This window comes from Alosa sapidissima, chromosome 15 (genome assembly GCF_018492685.1).
Source record: "Alosa sapidissima isolate fAloSap1 chromosome 15, fAloSap1.pri, whole genome shotgun sequence".
NCBI lineage: Eukaryota > Metazoa > Chordata > Actinopteri > Clupeiformes > Clupeidae > Alosa > Alosa sapidissima.
This window is the reverse complement of record NC_055971.1, coordinates 4,170,120-4,191,029: the sequence shown is the minus strand read 5'-3', so window position 1 is coordinate 4,191,029 and position 20,910 is coordinate 4,170,120. Positions and strand designations below refer to the sequence as shown.

The following is a 20,910-nucleotide window of genomic DNA, read 5'->3' as shown; positions in this document are numbered from 1 at the left end:
CAGCGACTGGTTCTGACCTGTTCTCCTCTGGGATGTGCAGGGCCATCATGGTGAGGGGCTCCGTGCACTCTACCATCCAGCCCAGCCGCTCGCTCACACGGCCCACCTCTGGCTTCAAGAAGTGGTTGGGCATGCGACTCCAGATGACCGGTGTCAGCATTTCCACATTCAGCCGAGGAGGACACTGAGGCACAGGATTCTTGTGATCGCTACGGAACATGGCCGCAGAGATGGGCATGATGTTCTAAAGCCACAAAAGAAGAGGTGTTACTGGAAACCTGAATGGAAGTAAAACATCTTTTGAAAATATGCATTTAGTAAGAGACTGTAAAGAAATTTGACACTGAAAAGGTGAACACCTTCAGCTTGCCAAGCTCAAACTGCAGCATGTTTTGGCTTGAAGGCACAGAAAACACTGCTGGGAATAGTTTGGTGTTTGGTTCCACCTTAAACATAGAACCACAAAATCCAAGATGAGTAAAGTAAACATAAAGATAAAACATAAAAACAATTTCCTCCTATATCCTAACTTCAAAAGCATTTGCATGCTCACCTGGAAGAAGGTGTTGATCTCTTTACCATTGCCTGTGAAAGTCATGAGACCTGTTGCCAGGTCAACCAGGCAGCCAATGACAAAGTCTTCTTGGCTAAACCGAGTTTGCTGGTTGCTGCTCCCAAATTCCCCTCCCCATACCATGTAGCAGTTACTGCGCTTCATGCTGAGAGGCGAACAAAGCAAACGAGAGTACACATACTGACAGAGCAATGTATGCCATTTCACATGATGTACGCCTCTGCTAGAGCAGTTCAAAAATCCCAAAACATGTGAAACCATTTCTTCACCTCACCTGTCATGAATGTTGCCCTTATCGTCCCCAACTGTCAAAGTGACGTTGCGCACTTTACTGAGGTCAAAGCTGAGGTCATACTGATGGAAGTCAGGGGTGACCCAGCCTACCCATACACCTGCGGGCTCCTGGCCAGCAAACACGCGCACTGAATAGTAATACTGGGAACAGACAGAGAGGGCAACAGTCACAAGGTTTTGCAAAGACCCTTACTTGAATGAAAGTGTCAGAAATAACCTTCACAACACATTCTCAACCTTTACATTTTTATATGCGCATTGCCTGAATAGAATTAGACTAAGAAGATTAGGTTTAGAGTAAACAGAGATTTTCAAAGTGGATTAGCCGCAGCACACACAGACAGGCATTAGTAACTCACAGTGGTGGTGTTTTGGATGATTTCTGGGTCGTCTCGTTCATCAGGGACCACATCCTCCACCAATCGGGGCACAGTTGGTGGAGGAGCAGGAGGCGCTGCGGTGTTCATAGCAGCTTTCTTCGCCTTGAACAAGAAACTAGAGCACAGGGCAGTGAACAGAACACAGGAAATAAGAGAAAATACATGACCCTGGTAGCAATGCCAAATAGAATACAGCTACAAAAGTGACTGACAGCTCAACTTGTCTAAAGCCCTAATCCTAACATGGCTGCCATTGCTGCTTTGCTCACCCCTTCTTCTTTCCTTTCTCTGAGACAGTGTCCTCCTTCTCCTTGACACTGGCCGTGTCTTTGGGGACTGACGGCTCCTTGTCTTTCTCATCCTGTTCCTTGCGACTGGCTGATTTCTTCAGAAGCTCGTACTCAGAGTCGGGGTCGATCTCCAGCACCTCATCCTCAGGAATGGTGAGGGCTCGGGTAAGAGGCGTGGTGCCCGCTTGAACCTTGAAGGTCTCATGGAACTCCACAGGCATGCTCAGTCTGAAGAACATCATGTCCGTGTTGGCATTCTGGGAGCCAAAGGTCTTGTGAGTCATCTTCAGACAGGGGGCACTGTCTACTGTGCCATCTACACTCGACACCTAAAAGAACAGAGAACAGAGAGAGATATAACACGTGCTCTATATCTTGCTTTGGAGAGCAGCTAGCAGAGGATGCACTGCATACTTTACTGCACCTCTATGTGATTGTGATCAGTGGGCACTGGCACAAACTGAGGCAGACTCTTGCTGAACCACATGGTGATGTCTCTCTTCATGTTGATGGCAAAGGGCTCAAAGCCCTCCTGAAGACCACAAATGGTAAAGTAGCGCAGGCTACTAACATTCTGACCAAGGTTGATGCGGCCCACCTGGGACAAGCCCAGTGTACAGACAGGAATGAAACCTACAAAAGAAATGACACAGTCCAAATATGATCACAGAACAAAAATGTAGTTTTGTAAGATTGTAATTGAATGTCGGCCTGCATGTTCGGCCTGCATAGACGTGTCTTTTTACCTTTACTTCTCTATCTTCAAAGAGGTGCATTACATATGTGGTGCACTTGTTTCTATGCTTTCCCATTTGACTGTATACTAACAGTGTAGAGTAGTCACCATGTCTCTTACCCTCTCCAATCTCTATGTCTTTAAAGGCCATCTCAGAGCCTGAGTCACAGATAAGCATCTCCCCATTCAGTGTGAACATGATGTTCATCTCTGTCAGGTCAATCATACAACCAACCACGTCGCCAGATAGCCACTGTCGGCCGAATGACTCATTTCCAATGTGCCACTTCTGAGCCTGAGTAAGACAGATGAATCAGGAGTTACAGACTGTCACATGTGGACTTCTAGCAGGTTAAGGCATTAGAAGTGATTTAGATTTTTGATCATTTGCCCTAAAGAATATGTGAGAGTGAAGCACTCACTCTGCTCCCATTGAAGACATAGGCCAGCTCATCTGCTCCCAGCTCTGTGTCGGCCCGGACATTGGGTCTGGCCCAACCAACTCTCATCTCACCCGTGGTCACCGCTTCAAACTCAAAGTACCATTTTCCCTGGGTCACGGCGTAGCTTTTCTCGGCACGGAAGATGCGCACCTTATCTCCACGAGAGTTATCAAGTCCATGACCAGCTGCAAGAGATTTGGGACAGAGTGAAATGCACTGAACCAGTTCAGAGGATACACTGTGCATCATTAAAACATGATTGTACAATATCAAATTCTACACTTACTGCTCTCCTGGTCAGGCGGCTCAATGTTGTATCCGTATCCAATGAGAGTGCGAACAGCATTGTTCACACTGTCACGGTTGGTTTTCTTTGTTCTCTCGTCCAGCAGGTTGTAAGGCACCAGACGAGGGTTACGCTTATTCATTATATCCTTTAGACAGATCAAATAGTTACATTCAAAGTCATAACCTTTTTTAACAAGATGAACTGTTTCAAATAATTTGATGTTTCAAGTCATAGTGTATGCCCACATTGTCCAAACATTAAGAAAAAGTATGGTCGTGCTTTAAACGTTGCAGAATGGTACCAAAGTGGCAAATACCTGGACTATGCTGTAGGTCCAACCCTGCCTCACACGGTCCCTCGCCCAAACATTGTGTCCATTTTCTGCTAGCTTCTCTACCAGCTGGTTCTGATTGGGGGTCAGTTTGACGTGACTGAGGTCCAGTGGGCCTGGCTTGTATCCACTCGTCATCACGTAACTGTGAAGCAGCGAGAGAGAAAGCAACAGACGTGATGCTGACGTCCTCAGGAGACTTGTCTCATGCAAGAGAAGCACCGAGAGAGAAAGCAACAGACGTGATGCTGACATGTCTCATGCAAGGAGACTTGTCTCATGCAAGAGGTTAATGATTGTAAGCTTCAGACACGTACGTTTTGGGAAGCTTGATCTTCTTCAGATTCTCCTCTGCTTTTTCATCCCCCATGCCTACGTGGCAGCCCAGAGCCAGCAGTGTTCTGTTCAAAAGAGTACACATTCAAACAGTGACCACGTCAGAACAATGAAGAACAGACAGAGGATTAGACTAGAGATTGAAACTAGAGATCACACTTCAATGGAACTTTAGAAGAGGGAAATGATGAGTGTTACACATTAAACATGGCTAGCGTTTCACTCACTTGAGAGTTTCTCCAGACATCTGGAGGTTGTAGTTCCGTTCTGGCTCTGGTAAACTCTGGAAGTCCACGAGGCAGGGGTGTAGCTTCTTATTATCATCCCTGAACTGAGGAAGAGAAGAGTAGAATAGCAATGAGTTTCAAACAATTACTGACCTGATGGCCACCAGTTCAGGAGCTTTTAATCATAATCATAACAGTTAACAATACTGTATATATTATTTTCTGATTCATATGTACTCACCACTCCGTAAGTCCAGCCCTGCTCAATGCGCGTCACTGCCCATAGCTCATGGATGTTCTCAGCCAGCTTCTCCCGGATTCGCTCCAGGTGAGGAGGCAACACAATCTGAAAGAAGTGGATATGCTTAGTATACATTATACAGTATATATGTCATGTATGTATTGCTGAAAACTGATACAGCAACTTGCAAGTCTTGGAAGCTATAAAGCATACATCCTTAAAACATCCTGAGAATGATTTCAGACGACAAAGATGAAGCCAGCGGCTGATGTTGGTACCTGAGCAGTGTCCACGGGACATGGAGTGAAGGAGGTGTGTGAGAGGGACTGTGTGGGGCCCAACAGGTTGCGCACACCCTCAAAGTCATGCTTGTACTCTTTAATGGGCTCAATGCGCATCCTCTCTTTGGGAAGCAGGGCTTCGTAGCACGGGGCATATCCTGGGGGAGGCAGGAACTTGAAGTCCCCATGACGGCCACCCAAAAGGAAGCGTGCCCTGCGGTTGAAAGGACAACCTGATCAGTGAGGACCACGGATCAGTGTTTCACATGCAACAGTGCAGTATCACAATTTGATTCCACCTCAGCCACTCACGATCTGCCAATACATTACTGTATATTTGAGACCCACTAACAGTCACTCTCTAAGACATGAGCCCATTAGATATAAGTCCAAAGAGTTTACTTCACTCCCGCTGAGAAGCTGATGACTGGGAAGAAGAGGCCATCTAAGTTGAAGTTTTCAAACATGCCCTGCACAGGATGGCCGTTGATGCGGAAGGAGATGCTTGGAACACACAGGTCCAGACAGCAGCTGACCACATCATCGGCTGCCAGCGTGTGCTGTCCAGGAGATGCCACCTGGCGAGGCACATGTCCTGGACGAGAAAGAAATGGGTTAGCCAATGCCAACCTAGCACCAACATTAGCTAAAGTAGTAACTAGTGTCCACTTCCAACTACTTTAGCACCACGCTTACCGGACCACAGATGAATGCCATCAAAGCCATAGGAGTAAAGATCATCTCCAACTCCATTGCCTCCCCAGCCTTCTCCACCACCAGGGTAAGGGCTGTAGCCCTCGGTCATGGCCCAGCCCACGCGCAGGTGAGAGACCTGTGCAGTCACAAAGGACTCCACGTAGTCCACCATCACCTCAAAGTACCACTTCTTATATTGGGTGGATCCCTCACACGTCCCCAGGAAAAGGTTGGGTCGAACACTGAGGAAGCAGAGGAGAGGAAAATAAGCTCATGTGGTGCTTATGAAGTACAATGACAAGGACACCCAAAATGACTAACGCAAAATTGTTTGGAGAAATATGAAGTGCTTCACCTGGTTACATAATTAACTATGTTGGTCTGCAGCAGAAGGTCACGACCAGGAAGCAGATTTTCTGTGATGAGGTTCTGATTGGACCTCACAGCTACACCGTTACACACACAGAGAGAGCGCAACACATCCAGAACCTGAAGGGAAACAGAAGGGGTGTGAGATGGGCTGGGTACAGTCAGTGTTTATAATGAAGTGCTATGTGTGATCTGTGTGACCTCTGACCTTATGATTGCGACCATGTTTGTCCAAGAGAGAGATGATTGACTTGATGTGGTTCTCCTGAATTATGTTCAGAACTTCAGGACTCTCTATCAGAATGCAATACAACACCTCCAAAATACCTAACAAACAAAAACAAATAGAACAAACCCAGTCAAGTGTGAGTTTCAGAAAAGAGAGACATCGGTTGTCAGGATTTAAGAACTGTAACAGCTAGGGATTATTGAGGAAATAGTAGAATTACCAGAGGAAGCCTCAAGGCGGTCCAGTTTGCTAACCAGCCAGTCCAGATTATCACAGAACAGGGCACAGTTTGAACGGTTTCCCCTGATCAAAGAGGCTATGGGAAAAATGAGAAATTCCTTTAGTTTAAACAAACACTGCACAGCCACAGGGACTACATGTTTAGAGTGTAAATGGAAGAAAACCCCAGTTCAGGAATACACAGTGATGTACCCAGCAGCTCATAGAGCAAGTTGACAATCTCCTTCCATGACTCTGCAGCCTCTTCACCAGCAAACTCAGAGAAGTGGGCAGCAGTGTTGTACACATTCAAACGGTCGATACATTCCAGGACAATGGTGATCATACCCTAACATCAAACCAAATCAAACAAGGATGGTAACAACAATTGCAAAGGCATTTGGTATAGGCATTCACAGGGGATGAATGATTAATTGAACAAAGCATCAGTCCCTGTTCTTACTTTGCTGAATCATCCACATTTATTTTATATTTTACTTTGAGAAATCAGTCTAGTCAACTGTTTATAAATGGACTCAAATGATCAATAAAACACCTCTTCTTGGAAGAGATTCTGGCGGTTGCGGAGTGATCGCAGTTTGGTCTGTTTCTCCTCGTGCTCCAGCTCTTCATCAGGAGGGTGGAAGTAGAAAATGAGATCCTGCAAGGAGAGGATGACAGCGTCCAGCGGCAGAGAGACGCTGCCAGGGGATTTGTTTTTCCCACTGAGGGAGTCCAAACCCCTATGAGAAGCAAAGGAACATGAAAGACTCCCATTACCACACAATAAAACACCAAAATCATTTACTGCTTTTTAAAATCCAAAAACACCCACAGAACATTACAGTATAATATACAATTAAACAACAGTTTGACCATTTTTACATTTTTGAAAATTTTGATTTTTTGAGAATTTGAGAATTTACTTGTTGAAAACTCTAAAGAGGCCTATAGTACTGTAGATCATTCTAGCAGCTTGAGACTCCTCTACTTGAGAGCGAGACAAAGACACCGCGTCGTCCATATGACCTTCCTGGTGCAGTATAGCCTGGAAATGAGAAAAAAAGAGATAGAAGATTAATAAAACAGAGATAAATAAAATGGGTAAAAGCACATTTAGACAACTAGTAGGGAAAAAAGCAACATTGACAATACCGTTATGCTTAGGAGATGTATGAATGCTTAATGACAACAGGTTCTTAGTGGATAATAGTGACAGCATCAGTTTGGTGCCTTACCCTTCTCTGGAGGTTTCCCAGACGGGCAGCTTTAGCGTCAAGGGCAGCGTATGTGAGCCACAGTCCTGTGGACACATGCTGCATAAAGCACAAAGACTCGCCATACTTGATCTCCGGTATTCCCATGCCCTCCACATCACGCTTCTTTGCCACTTCCACTTTCTCCTGCTCGGGATAGATTGAGAGAGATAGAACCACAGATGAGGCAACGTGAAAAACGAGAAGGATCGAAATGAAAAACAGCACACTCACAACTGTCAATATCGATAATTTAATGAAGACACAAAGTAGCATTTTGATCACACAATTAAGATATTTGACCTTTGTCACTCTGAAACAGAAGGCAGACATTTTTGTGTTTGCTCGCTCTGGGTCCAACACCATCATGCCCTTCTCCTCATCCAGGCACATGTAGCGTCCTGTGGTGATGTGACGCACACGGAAGGGTTGACCCCACTTCATGTGGCTGCCGCTCCAACTACAGAGGCACAGGAAGGGACAAAACTCAACATACGGAGCAAAAACATGCCAGCATCTGAGGAGGGGGAGTCTGTTAATGGCACTACTGGAAGGGGGGGGGGGGGGGGGGCAGGACTCACCTGATTCTCAGAGGCTCCAGTCTCCAGAGAGAACGAGCCTGACTGCAAACCGCACCCCCCTCATATTGAGCAATCCTAGAAAGAGAGCAAAAAGAGAGAGGGCAGTGATTTCAGTATCAAGTCCTTCAGGACTGAATGAGTGCTAACATTGAAATACAACAGAGTTCCATTTAGAGTTACAGACAGAAGTAAGAATGGAGGGTTATGACATCTTTGACTAGGGCCTTGCTGTCTGCTGTCACTTACTTGCGCTCCTCTCCTTGGTCAGGTGGGGAGATAGCCAAACACTCATCCATGTGGCCATGGAACAATCGGAGGACCTGTCCTCCTGTTACGTAACCTACAGAGGGAAGGACAGCAGGCAATGACTGTGCTAGGCTATAACACTGGCTGTGCTACGAGCGCAACATGAAAATTTCATCTTTACTAGCAATTAGATCTAAAATCTTGATTGGATCTAAATTGGACGTTACCCTCTGCAAGTTCACACCCCGAGCAGACTGGGTTCATGTTCCAGAGCGTCTGCATGAAGGATGCGTCCACCATGAGGTCACCGCTGGCAACGGAGAGATGCTGAAGTGATAAGTGATAGACACACACACACACACACACACACACACACAATATAGATCAAAAAGGTGTCCCCTACACCGCTGTAGTACAGAGTAAGCTGCTCAGTGGATATGTGATTGGCTGGGGCTCACCAGGTATCTCTCGGATGACACACTGACCAGGATGAGGTCGTCACCTACCCTGACCTTCTCACCCTCTGACCTCTGTTTGGAAGCAGGGTGGATGGTCCACCAACATGCCTCACCTGAGGGGAATACACAGCAGAGTGTTAAAGTTGAAAACTTTTATCCAGGTGGGGTGGGTTCTTAAGGTATGGAAGGACGGTACCTGTGGAGTCTTCCTGCAGGCCCACATCAAAGGCCAGCTTATCTGTGAGTGAGCGTGACGTGGTCAAGCAACTGAGGTACTGGAGTTTGCAAAAAAGGGTAGAAAGACACATTGATGGCACACATGTTAGCACTGTTCAATTTGTCTGACTATTCTTTTTCTATTAAACCAAGACCTTTACATGAATTGGGGCTGTATGATAAAAAAAAAATATTCAAGAGAGAAAAATCAGTCATTGAGGGCAGAATGGAGAGAAGATGGCTGAATGCTCCATGTACTCACCATGGCAGAATGATAGTGCCTCAGCAGGATGGCATGGCCATAAAGGAGTGTCCGATTGCCTCCTCCTTGCGATGACTGATGAAACAAAAATAGAGAAGAGGGTTTACAACTGCTACCACCATTACTTCTCAATGTCTATGAAATAGGCTGTCCCTTGTTTTGGGGCCAGAGGACAGTGGTGGTCACAATCCACCTCCACCCAACATCCAAATGTTTGGAGTGGAGTCATTTTTCTTCTGTGAAGATGGCGGAAAAAATAATATCAACAGTGACAACAACCAAATACAAATACACGGCACCATGAGAAGGCAAAGAGATCCTGCAGTGGAGTGGACTCAGCATCTCTTTACCTCGGAGAACATTCAAGTGTAGTAATGGCAAATTTGGTTACAGTATCACAAGACAAGCAACACCAGATTAAATGGACAAGTGCATGGAAAACAATACCACAAGGGCACATCAAACCAAGGGGCACATCAAGTTGGTTTGACCACACAGTCTGCCAGTGTGAAACAGCACACCTTGAGTTCCCTTACCTTTTCTCAATATCCAGTTGTGTTTTATAAATGAGAAAACACAGTTAATCAGAGCTGTTATTGGGGGATTATCATCATAATCATCATCATCACCATCACCACTTCCATCTAACACTATTATCAAGTGGCATGAGAGATGCTCATATGTCAGAGGGCAGGCCAATGGTTCTGAGGGTGTTAAGCAAACATAATCCAGGACTGTACATGGACAACTGGTCAGTGTGTTAGCCCATTACTCATCTGTCCACATTAGCGCTGGCTCTGTGTTTGTGTGCGAGTGCGCGTGCATATGTGTGTGAAAGAGAGAGCGCGAGAGAAAGAGTGAGAAAAAAAGGGGCATCTGATAGACTAAGCGAGCGCACCAGGTGCATGATGTCTGATCCCACCCTACCCGCCAACTCCCACCGCTGAAATGTGAAGGGACTCTCCCCTAGGCCTCATGCCATGCTATTCTCATCCTAGCCTTCCGGCAGAGAAGGCCACGGCGCAGGCAAAAGCCCCCCATTACAAAGGTAGGTGTGGAACGCTAATGCAGACAACGGAGACTAACATAATGTGCTCCGTTTTCATTACGTCAAACGCTTCTGGTCTTTGTTGCCTGGGGTGATCTGGGTCAGTGAGGGCTACTGCGGTCTTTCTCTATGTCTGAAATTAGCTATGGGAAGGGAATCTACACTGAACAAAGAAGGACAAAATGGACTGAAGGAATGACATTTGGAAAGAGGAGGTATGGACATGCTGGAATAGAGAGAGAAAAGTGAACCAGGGAAGGAAGAGAAGGTGTCAGTGTCAAGATACAGAGGTGAGTAACCGCCATGGGAAGAGAGGATTAATGGAGTGAGATGCACGAGATGTCATTAGTGGAAATGATGGAATGGAAAGACAACATCAGACAAGAGAGGGGTGATGTTAATAACATGGCAATAGTGCTGCATGAAATGAAGTCATTGTTGACGGCACAGAATGAGCGTGCCAAGGTAGATGAGTATTTGGGTTGGGAGAGACGAGAGAGGGTGAAACAGCAGATATATTCTGGGGGGAGGGGGAGTTACTTTATTCCACTTAACAGGCACAGACTGCCCTCTCCAATAAAACGCTCTGAGCGTGTACTCAGATTTGTTCAGAAGTAATGCATGTAATACTAGGATCAATATCTGCCAGTTGCACTGGTGTGACGGAGTGTGCGACAACAGGGTTTTCTATGAGGTGAAGTAAACAGCACTATTTCACCAGGGGGACATTCAGTAGGGGAAAAACGCATTGCTGAGACCGTGTGTGAGGGAAGGAAGGAGTTGAGTTGGATACAAATACTAACAGGATATGACATGTGCAAAGACATACCCATTGGTCCAAATCGACTGCCTATGGGTGGCAGGGCAGGGGGTGAGAGGTCAGAAAAGAGACAAAAGGCACAGTGAGGTTAACTAACACTTTAGGAGCAACTGTGAAGAGGACTCTGTGAGACCCTTGTCAGGTAGATCATAACCTTAACTGGTCCACACCTTGTTTTCTGTCTGTACCTTGATCCTGATTTTCAAGGGTACTGTAGTGTGTTTTATGTCACGACAGCAAATAAAGGCTTACACTGAGGGCAATAAGAGCCACCAGTCCCAGCTGCACTGGATTCCTGCCAAGCTAGCATAGAGAAAAATCTGCCTCAAATAAGAGAACAAATGCAACTTGAATTTCCCCTGGGGATCAATAAAGTATCTATCTATCTATCTATCTATCTATCTATCTATCTATCTATCTATCTATCTATCTAACTGAACGGGAATGTGCTGGCTAGACTTTTCCTTAAATAATTGCTGTAGTCCCTTAAAATGCATACATTATCAGAATGCCCTGCTCTCCAAAGGAACATTTAATTTCATTAACAGAAGTTGAGAAACAGAAAATACAGCAAAATACTTCCTCTAGAGCTGTTCGATTTTGGTAAAAATCAAATCATTATTACTTGGCCAAACTGAGACCATCTATTTTCTAAACTTGAAACAAATAAAATATCCATGTGAAAATGATCATGTATACAACAGTTCCACTGTAAAGCAAAGGAGTGTGCTGGATTTAGAACAAAACAAGAGCATTGTTGTGATACGGAATGCAGCAAAATAATTGTTATATTTCGATTATATTGTTTTCATAACTGTTGGAAGTCATTATTAACTTTTAAAATAATTAATCGATTAATTTGATTAATTGCACAGCCATTACACCAGATTAGTTTTTTCTTGGTCTTAGTCATCCAGAACGTCTTTAATCTGAAAGAGAGAATCTAGATTTTAAAAAAGGACGTCTCAGCATGTTACCAGTGCATTCCTGCCTCTCACCTCAGACATGTCCACCCTGTTGGCCAGCATCTCCTGGAGAGCTCGTACAGAGAGGGACTGCTCCAGGATGAAGGTACAGATCGCCAGGTCGGGGGGAACATTCTGGACAAGAGGGACAATAAGAAACCAGTAAGGGTCAACCACATGGACAAGACAGGAGTGGATTCCATCCTGACAGTGGAATTGGGTGGATGAGATAGGAAGTGTGTGTAAAGAGCTGTATGTGTGTGTGTATGTGTATGTGTGTGTGTGTGTGTGTGTGTGTGTGTGTGTGTGTGTGTGTGTGTGTGTGTGTATGTGTATGTGTATGTGTATGTGTGTATGTGTATATGTGTATGTGTATGTGTATGTGTATGTGTATGTGTGTGTGTGTATGTGTATGTGTATGTGTGTGTGTATGTGTATGTGTATGTGTATGTGTATGTGTATGTGTATGTGTATGTGTAAGTGTGTGTATGTGTATGTGTGTATGTGTGTATGTGTGTGTGTGTGTGTGTGTGTGTGTGTGTATGTGTATGTGTGTATGTGTATGTGTATGTGTATGTGTATGTGTATGTGTATGTGTATGTGTGCACGCTGCATGAAGGGTGGGGTGGCAGTGCTCACCTGAGCATTGGATGTTGTCTCCAGAAAACAGAGTCTGTTCCCAAAGCCCTCACAGGAGAGGCACATCTTGATGTGTTCCTTCATAACAGTTGCAGAGCATTGTAGCACTACCAGATCACCCTGGGGTGAGACAGAGAGAGACAGACAGGGAGACAGGGAGAGAGAGAGAGAGAGAGAGAGAGAGAGAGAGAGAGAGATATTATGAGGGCATAGTTTAGGTCAGAGTGACAAAGGCAAGAAGACAGGTGACAATTCATGGCAATACCTGATGATTGGACAGACACCAATAAATGCTAATGCACACAGAGGGGTGTCGCACGGGATCAGTGACCCGACACACACAGACAAACACACACGCACACACACACCAGTCCGTCAGCTCCCGGGTGTAAATACACTAATAAACACCCCCACCTCCTTAACCTTAGATCTGACACAGAGCATTCTCAGCTGTCTCCTCCAGTCTGTCATTATGTAAGCATATCCAGCCGTCCACTTCTCACTCTCACTCTCTCTCTCAGGACTCGAGTGCTGTGTGGCTCATCGCACAATATGTTTTGTTGAATGTGATCTTAGCAAAATGAGTCTAGTTAGCTACGTATCATGTAATGCAACATTATTATTGTTATATTTCATAGACTTCGTGTGTTTTTTTTTACGTTCCCAGGCTGTTTTATCTTTATTTGGCTAATCATTTATCAGCAGCCACCCCAGAACTGTCACCTCTGTCCTGTCCCCTCACCCTCTCCAAATCGGGAATCTGGAGCAACCTGCTTTGTCCTCGACTCCAAGCAAGAGAGACTATACACCTTGTGTTGGCTCTGTAGTATGTCTGTGTAAAATATCCTAAACCCTGGCATGTCACTAAATACCTGGATGGAATCACAGGTTAGGGCTGCATGGGGCGGTTACATAACGGCCATCGAGCTCCCGGTGAGACAGACTGCAGTATGATCGAGACCAATTTTATGGCTGGTATTGAGTGTATTTATTCTCATTAGAGAGAAACGGGAATAATTGAGAATGTCGACAGAATGTCATCAGTCCAAAGAGAGCATGCACCTGTTCACAAGCTCCAAAGCCAGCATGGTGTGTTATATAGTGAGCTATCTTGCCATGCTGAAAAGGGCTGATACAGTTATTTCTAATAAGAGAATATACAGTAACAATTTAAAAAAAGCACTTAACCTTTAATCCACTAGATGTGAGTGAAAACGTCTGCGGTCAGACATACAGTAGCAGGGTTTTTGAAGGCAGAACACTGTGTTTTATGCATATTTTTTTATTTGTAGCCTCGGCTCTTGTGTGTGCATGCTTATGTGCTGCTTTGGCCCTGATATGGAGATGTAGCAGTGCTCGGGATTTCTAAAAGCAGCCAGCCGCTGGTGACTCATAGCCTCTGCAGCCAGCAGGATCAGATGACACTGTAGGCATGTTCAAAAAGATCGGACTGATTGAAAGAGGACTGTCGCTCTCACTATCTCTCTTCTCTTGCCAGTTAGCACAGTTTCTCACCGATTACCATTTACATCGAGCATAAACACCTATTCAAGGGGAGTCACAAATGACAAACCAGAGATATGGACCGATAAAAGGAACAGCAAAATAACAAAACAGCCCAAAACAATGCAAACTATCTGTGTAGTCATTGTGAAATCTACCATTTTCTTTAAGTACCCTAATAATATTCATATAATTACACATCTCTCCTAATTGCCAATATTCAGAGGGTCATTTAGAATGAGACCCTATAATCCACCCAACTATGAAGCTGTTAAATCCTGCCAAATTTCTATGGATCTACATTGTCTTTCTAGAATAATCTCTCTATCAGTCTACAGGGTCCTAGTGACCCAGGGAGCCCATGTGAGAAGCTGACAGACAGAGCCCTTCATATGACGGGCTCAACTCTGCCTGGTATAAATACACTCGGAGCTGCGGGGAGCTTGTGAGAATCAGAGCTGTGTTGTTGTGACAAAGCAATGCATGTTAATGCGTCACTGCAACCTCGGCGTGCATGTCAGGACAAAGGTGACGGCATGGGGAAGGCCCATCCGGGTTCACCCCAACTCAGCCCTTTCATCTGAACCACGGGGAAGAACACAACATACAGACATTTTCAATATTTAAGGCCGCTTTCAGAAGGCAGAGCATTGTGATGCCATTTGTATCAGGTGCAGTCTAAGGGTTAGTTGGCTGCATAATTGCTGTCCCAGTGGTTTATTGTACCAGAATGAGGCCAATGTATTCAGTCTATAACAGGCTCAACATGAAAATATTTTTACAGGAATTACAATGCTATGCTCATCATTTTGGAGCCTACATCAACTTTGGCCCATCAACAGAGACTTGTGAACTAATCAGCTACAGTAGACCTCTTCTGAGGATCTCCACAGTGATGCTGTGAACACAGGGCCAAGGAGCAGAGTGAGAGCACAGGGCTGGGGAGCACAGCAGATCCTCTACGCAGGCCCTGAGTGGTTTCAGTTACTGTACACCATAAAGCACAGTTCCAAAAGGAGCTCTTCCCTGATTCCCCTGAGACACAGAGGAGATTCCTCCTTCTCCCCTGGCTGCTGACGTAGAACTGCATGGGCGAAATCCCTCCTGTCCAGATCCCATTGTTGCTGACACTGAGACATGACTGAAAGGGAGAGGTGAGGAGAGAGAGGATGGAGCGCGGGGGTTCGGACGCGTGCTAGCCCAATCGATACACAGACGTAGCAATGCAGGGATTAGCTCATCCAGGGGGTTGCCCTTTCCAAACGCTTTTGTGTGGGTCAGAGTGAAGTCAGCAAGCCTTTACGCTGAGAAAATGTCACTTGACCAGCAGGTGGACAACAGCAAAGAGGAGGCTCCACTCCAGTTTTCCATCCATAACCTATTTATGCGTCCACTCATCTTGGCCTTCATATTGAGCCATAGCACACTATGCTGTTTTAGTTAACTAGTTATTGTTACGTTATTTATTATTTACCGGTAGTCATTATTTGTCTGAGACAGCCAAATAATGACTAAATGGCACTGGTATTCTTGTGTTTCTGACTAACCTTTCTGCTTTTTCTTTACCTTTCTCCCCACTGTGGAAATGAATCACAATGTTTACAAAGCTACATGTAAGCGTTGTATTGCAATATTTGTTGTTATTACAGTGCTTAGTTCATCCAAATCAATCAGTATACAATATACTGACTTTATTCACACTTGATTCAATCATAATTAACAAAATAAAGACACAATACACTCTCTGCAACTCAAATTAAACCTCTCTTTCGTTAGGTAATTAAGTATTTGTTTTTGTCATGCAGAGCTACAGTATATTGTGATAGCAATATTGCAATCTAGACATACTATAATAAGGTGAACTGTTATAGCCCGTTTATAGTCCTGATGAAAACTGAATTACATTCAACAACATTGTTGTCTAAAGAATATATTTGACAGATACCTATATGAAAGGATGGGTTGGCTACCTTACTTCAGTTGTATTGTGCTTAAGCCCCAAGAAGCCATGGGTTCCAGTGATTTTACAACAGCTAAGGAGTGTTTTTAGGCACAAAACAGCTGTCTTGTACATGCAAGTAGATAATACAAACATGACCAGGATAGGCTGATTTAATTTTGTCCAACACTGTACATTCCAAAATATCTTTGCACAATGTTTCTGATCTCATTTCTGGCAAATTTATATAGGTTTAAAATTGCTGGTGTTTCCTTTAGAAAAACCGTGAAAGTTGTATTCATTGTTTGAGACTCTTCTCTCTCTTTCTCCATTTCTTGGCCTCATGGGTAAACCCCTACTCCTCCTCGGCTATTTTGGGTGGCTGCACCTGTCACTCTCACATTCCCCTCTGCTGCTGACCAGCAAATACTGGGAAGTTTCTCCTGCAGTGTGGACGAGCCGAGGAGAGACTTCAGCGTGACACAGATCACGGACCAATCTCTCCACTCAATCACCGGCCCATACAAGACTCCACCAAAACACAAGCCTAACATATGAACTCTACACTTTACCACTATACACTACACACTTCATGACCTTAACCCCCCCACCCCCACACATACACACACACAGTTACTGCCTGTCCAGTTACACACCAGAACAGTCTTTTTAAATTACCAAAATGATGTTACAAAGTTGCCATATAATACATTTCTGTTCTTTTACGTTGTAATATAATCTATGGCTATTACTACAGACACAAGCCATGAGCTGGTTAAAAAGTACAAAAGAGAGATGGAATATTGATATACTCAACAGGACAAGGTGATACAAAGCAAAGCATGTTTCTAATTCCTCCCACAACACTCTTGTCATGCACTGAACTGACATGTTCAACAGCTCATTAGGCCCAGGACTTTGTGAGTTAAACAAACGCATTTAAAGCACTTAAAAGTCATCAAATGTAAAAATAGGGCACCATAGTAGAACTGGACAAACTGTGAATGCTAAGTAGCTCTTCTGTAGAATGCAAGTCATAGTGAGGACTTTCCATCCCAACACACTTGCTATTCATAACAATATATTGAACAAATATCCAATACTAAATCTTTTGATGGTGTTTTTTTTCCAACAAACTAATTTTTATAATTTGTAGGCCCCCTTTCAGAGCTCTGTGGCCAGTGGTGCAGAACCAGGCACTGATGATTTCATCTCCTGAAGTATTGGTGCTTCACACGGGACTGGCTGAGTTACAGGGTAAAATTCACATAGACACAACAGTCAATGCCTGTGGCTCTACAGTACACAACGAGCACCTGTTCATTGTGTACGGACAGGTGGCCACTGCATCGCCTCCAGTTGAACTCAAACAGAACAGGTGCTCTCGCTGTCTCTCTGTCTCTGTCTGTCTCGCTGGTATGAGAGTGTTCATCTCAGGCCTTAGCATATTCAGTGCCTAAAGCCCTGCAGAGCTCTCCACCATGTACTGAAATAATACACAAACATAGACAGAGAAATGTGTGTGTGTGTGTGTGTGTGTGTGGTGGGGGGGCATAAAAGCCAGCTAGACTGACCACATCCACCAGAGAAGACAAACCACTGTTTCAAAGGAGCAGGATAATACTCAGGCACTAGTGAGAGAGGAATACAATAAATCAAAGTCAGAGAGAGAGCAATGGTGATGCTAAGGAACACGGTGCCATATTTGATATGAATAGAGTTAAATCCACCAAATATTCTTTTTAAATGTCAACCCCTGCCACCACCACCCTCAACACACCATTGCGAATGTGGGATTTCCCTGTTCTGTTGTAGCCTATACAGATACACATTCCAGTTAGGCAAAGTATCCTTATGAACAGCAGCGCATGGATACACAGTTTTCCCAGATTGGGAGACAGGCGAAGTAGGACACAGACTCCTCTCTCTACCTCCTGTGTCTTAGGCACTTAAAAGTAGCGTGCCTATAAAAAGAATGCACCGCCATAGCCTGCAACCTGAACATCCCCCTGAACACACTAAAACAATCCAGTGATTCACGCAGCTTGCATCATGAAACAACGACACAGTTGGCCCTTTAGCCCCTTACTGACAGCAGGGAAGTGGCATCAGAAGGCATCAGATCACCTCTGCAGACACAGAGTATCAGCATGGATTCCACACGTCTGGCAGCACGCATACAAGACAGCTGCCTCGTTGTAAAGAGCATAATATATGAGCTTATTAGGCTTGTAAGTAAACTGTGGTAGATAAGCAATCACTAAATTCGGAAAAATGTTGTGATTGAAATCCATACACATAATGGTAGAAATCCATACACATAATGGTTAAAATCCATATACATAATGAAAAATGGAATGATTCTGAACTAATCAAACATGGCAAAAAAGGAAACTGTGCTGTATTTTTTCTCTTTCTCTCTCTCTTTTCTTTAACCTGAATTCTTCAACAGAGGGCTGGAGGAACACAGAACGATGGTGAAGGGGTTACCTATACACTGTACAACCTTTTTGGTGCCAACTGTAAAGTTTTGATTTTACATACATGACTTCACAATCACCGTCACATCACACCGTCTCTGTAACATGGAAACATGCTACGCAACTTTATTGTTTGGGAAATAAGCTAGCTAGCTGTGTTCAGCTATCACCATACAGTACTAGTTTAGTCGCAGCTACGCTAGTTCCCTATTTAAATATAGGTCTTCTCTATAGCATCATCTATTGCTATCGATAATATCCATTTCAATAACAAACACAAGCATCCTGTTAGAAAATACTGTGGGTGAGTAGTGACATCTTTAAAGTTAGATCTTTACCGATACTTTAAAGTTGTCCTCACATTGGACGTTCCCTTCCCTACTGTATACACACACACAACCAGGAACACATTCAAGTTACAAAATGATTATGATATCCTGCAATCACTTTGATACCTTCTATATAGCTTAGCATGTCTCAGCAATAAACAAGGCATGGGACCATTGTGTGCAAAGTTGGACACAGTATGCTTGCCTTAGTCTTTCATACCACACAACCAACACTGACCTGCTCTGTTTATAATCTGCCAAATAAAGAATGTTTACAATCCAACTGTAGCAACAAAAACAGGTGTGCTCCCTTGCCTTATTAACTGCTGACCATAAACTCCAGTTTAAACGACTATAGCATTGTCAGTCAAACAGCATCCATATAGCAGACCTAAATTTACCATTTGGCAACACTATTATCACCAAGGGATCGGCCCAGAGGATGACCACAATCCCAGACAGATCCCAGCAACAGACAAGTGTCAGGCCAAAGAAAACATCAGCAGATTAAGCAATTATCTTCTGTCTCTTGGTGCATACCAAACCTTTTCAAGCTTTTTTGCTTTTTTTATTGCCAGGAACATTTGAAAACATTTGATGTACTGTTGACCATTTGCCGTTGTCTCTCTGTGCTGATCTCTACATTTTTAACAACAAACTGCTCCATAACTAACATGGGGCTCACAGCGTATTAAGGTCCCTTGTGTGGCCAATGTGCTGTGCTGTCCTGCTGTGTCTCTGCTGGCATCAGTCCCTACAAAGATACTTCTTCATTTTCACTCTCTGGAACTCTTCATTAGGCCCTTTGCTAATTATTGCATCTTAATATAATGGCTTTTCTTAGTGTTTGAGGCATGTTGTGAGTAGTACACACGCAGCACAAGACAGCTGTCCCCTCTCTTAGCCTGCTTCCCTCTGCCCCTGACAGGGCTCTCCTCTTCTTTCCTGGGGTATTAATAGATAACGATGCTAACAGATGCACTGGCTGCTGCCTGTCTTGTCCTCGTCCATTCCCCCTAACCCCAAACCCCCCACACAACTGGGCGCTCGCAGGCCGAGATCTGACCATTAGGAAAGCCTCCAAAGGCCATTTAACTCCCCAAATTGTTCAAGGTCAAAATTGTTTCTTGGGTCATGAGTCACAGGACACATGAATTAAAGAACATTTCCCCAAAATCAAGAGTGGACAATACCATCTGACTGGTCCATTTGATGGCAACGGGGACAAATAAGCTTAAAGGGCAACGGCAGCAGGTACGTCCAGTCTGTCCTATACTACACATACACTAAACTAATAAACCAACCGAGTGACCAACTCTGTTTCAGCAAACACGCAAACACACACACACACACACACACACAGAGGGAGAGAGACAGAGGGAGAGAGAAGAGGTTTGGACAAACTCAAGAGAGAGTGAACCAACAAAAAACTTACCGTCCTCAGGAACTGGATCTCCTCCTCTCCTCCGTCTCCTTCTGCCATCCTTCTCCGAGGGTTATTTGCAGCTCCTCAGGAGAAATCAGGAGAAAAAATCCTTCCGTTTTTATTTGCTTTCTTTTTTCTGTTCGGTCTCTTTTTCTCTGTCTGTTTCTCTCTCTCCCTCTCTCCCCTGCTCTGTCTTCTTTCTCTCACTGTCTGTGTGTGGGTGTGCTGGAGGACAGCATGAGTCCTGCGCCTCTCGCCGTGTCCAGTGAGAGAGTGATAGGCAGAAAAGGATGCCACCGCACGGCTCCCTTCCCTCTCTCTCTCTCTCTCTCTCTCTCTCTCCTTTACACACACACACACACACACACACACACACACACACACACACACACACACACACACACCTCCCATGCCAATTTGAGAGGAGAGGGAGGGGCAAATACCGTAGCTTGTTTCATACGTCTCAACCACCACACACCTATATTTGAAAGTGGGCCACCCCTTCTCTCAGTTCACTCCTCCCTCCTTCTGAGATGCTATTAAGGGAAAGAGTGTGAGTGCGAGAGCCGGAGAGAGGAACACAGAGAGCCAAAGAGGTAGAGACTCAGTGAGCGCAGCCTGGTCACAGAGGTGGGCAGCCAAAGACAAAGCTGCTTGCACAAGGAGGACAGACTGTGCTACCTCAGCGATCAAGGAGAAATGGAGATAAAAGTTAAGTTCCTCTTGCGGTGCACCAAATATACACAGGCATGTAACAACAAAGACTTTCAAAAATGGTAGAAGTGTGAAGCTCCCATGACTGAAGAG

The 20,910-nt window shown here is 44.6% G+C and overlaps 1 protein-coding gene across 8 annotated transcripts in view; it reads right to left on the bottom strand.

The window, feature by feature from the left end:
• The window catches only part of ryr1b (ryanodine receptor 1b (skeletal)), a 65,548-nt gene that overhangs the window by 43,266 nt on the left and 1,372 nt on the right, over positions 1-20,910 (bottom strand). For 7 of the 8 annotated variants that reach the window (XM_042063877.1, XM_042063872.1, XM_042063873.1 and 4 more), the window contains exons 1-34: positions 20,113-20,393; positions 12,427-12,546; positions 11,821-11,922; positions 8,955-9,029; positions 8,673-8,751; positions 8,477-8,589; positions 8,246-8,345; positions 8,019-8,112; positions 7,773-7,847; positions 7,495-7,651; positions 7,174-7,338; positions 6,862-6,983; positions 6,492-6,678; positions 6,149-6,284; positions 5,937-6,032; positions 5,696-5,814; positions 5,474-5,607; positions 5,119-5,360; positions 4,825-5,017; positions 4,420-4,636; positions 4,142-4,246; positions 3,901-4,004; positions 3,655-3,738; positions 3,323-3,482; positions 3,004-3,151; positions 2,697-2,902; positions 2,395-2,569; positions 1,963-2,171; positions 1,518-1,867; positions 1,228-1,363; positions 849-1,009; positions 554-719; positions 360-446; positions 18-244 (exon numbers count right to left, since the gene is read on the bottom strand). In XM_042063877.1, coding sequence (XP_041919811.1) covers positions 18-244; positions 360-446; positions 554-719; positions 849-1,009; positions 1,228-1,363; positions 1,518-1,867; positions 1,963-2,171; positions 2,395-2,569; positions 2,697-2,902; positions 3,004-3,151; positions 3,323-3,482; positions 3,655-3,738; positions 3,901-4,004; positions 4,142-4,246; positions 4,420-4,636; positions 4,825-5,017; positions 5,119-5,360; positions 5,474-5,607; positions 5,696-5,814; positions 5,937-6,032; positions 6,149-6,284; positions 6,492-6,678; positions 6,862-6,983; positions 7,174-7,338; positions 7,495-7,651; positions 7,773-7,847; positions 8,019-8,112; positions 8,246-8,345; positions 8,477-8,589; positions 8,673-8,751; positions 8,955-9,029; positions 11,821-11,922; positions 12,427-12,546; positions 20,113-20,160 — 4,892 coding nt within the window. In that variant the 5' untranslated portion in view covers positions 20,161-20,393. Of the gene's footprint in view, positions 1-17; positions 245-359; positions 447-553; positions 720-848; positions 1,010-1,227; positions 1,364-1,517; positions 1,868-1,962; positions 2,172-2,394; positions 2,570-2,696; positions 2,903-3,003; positions 3,152-3,322; positions 3,483-3,654; positions 3,739-3,900; positions 4,005-4,141; positions 4,247-4,419; positions 4,637-4,824; positions 5,018-5,118; positions 5,361-5,473; positions 5,608-5,695; positions 5,815-5,936; positions 6,033-6,148; positions 6,285-6,491; positions 6,679-6,861; positions 6,984-7,173; positions 7,339-7,494; positions 7,652-7,772; positions 7,848-8,018; positions 8,113-8,245; positions 8,346-8,476; positions 8,590-8,672; positions 8,752-8,954; positions 9,030-11,820; positions 11,923-12,426; positions 12,547-20,112; positions 20,394-20,910 lie in introns of those variants that run through there. The other variant, XM_042063870.1, reaches the window with a different exon arrangement.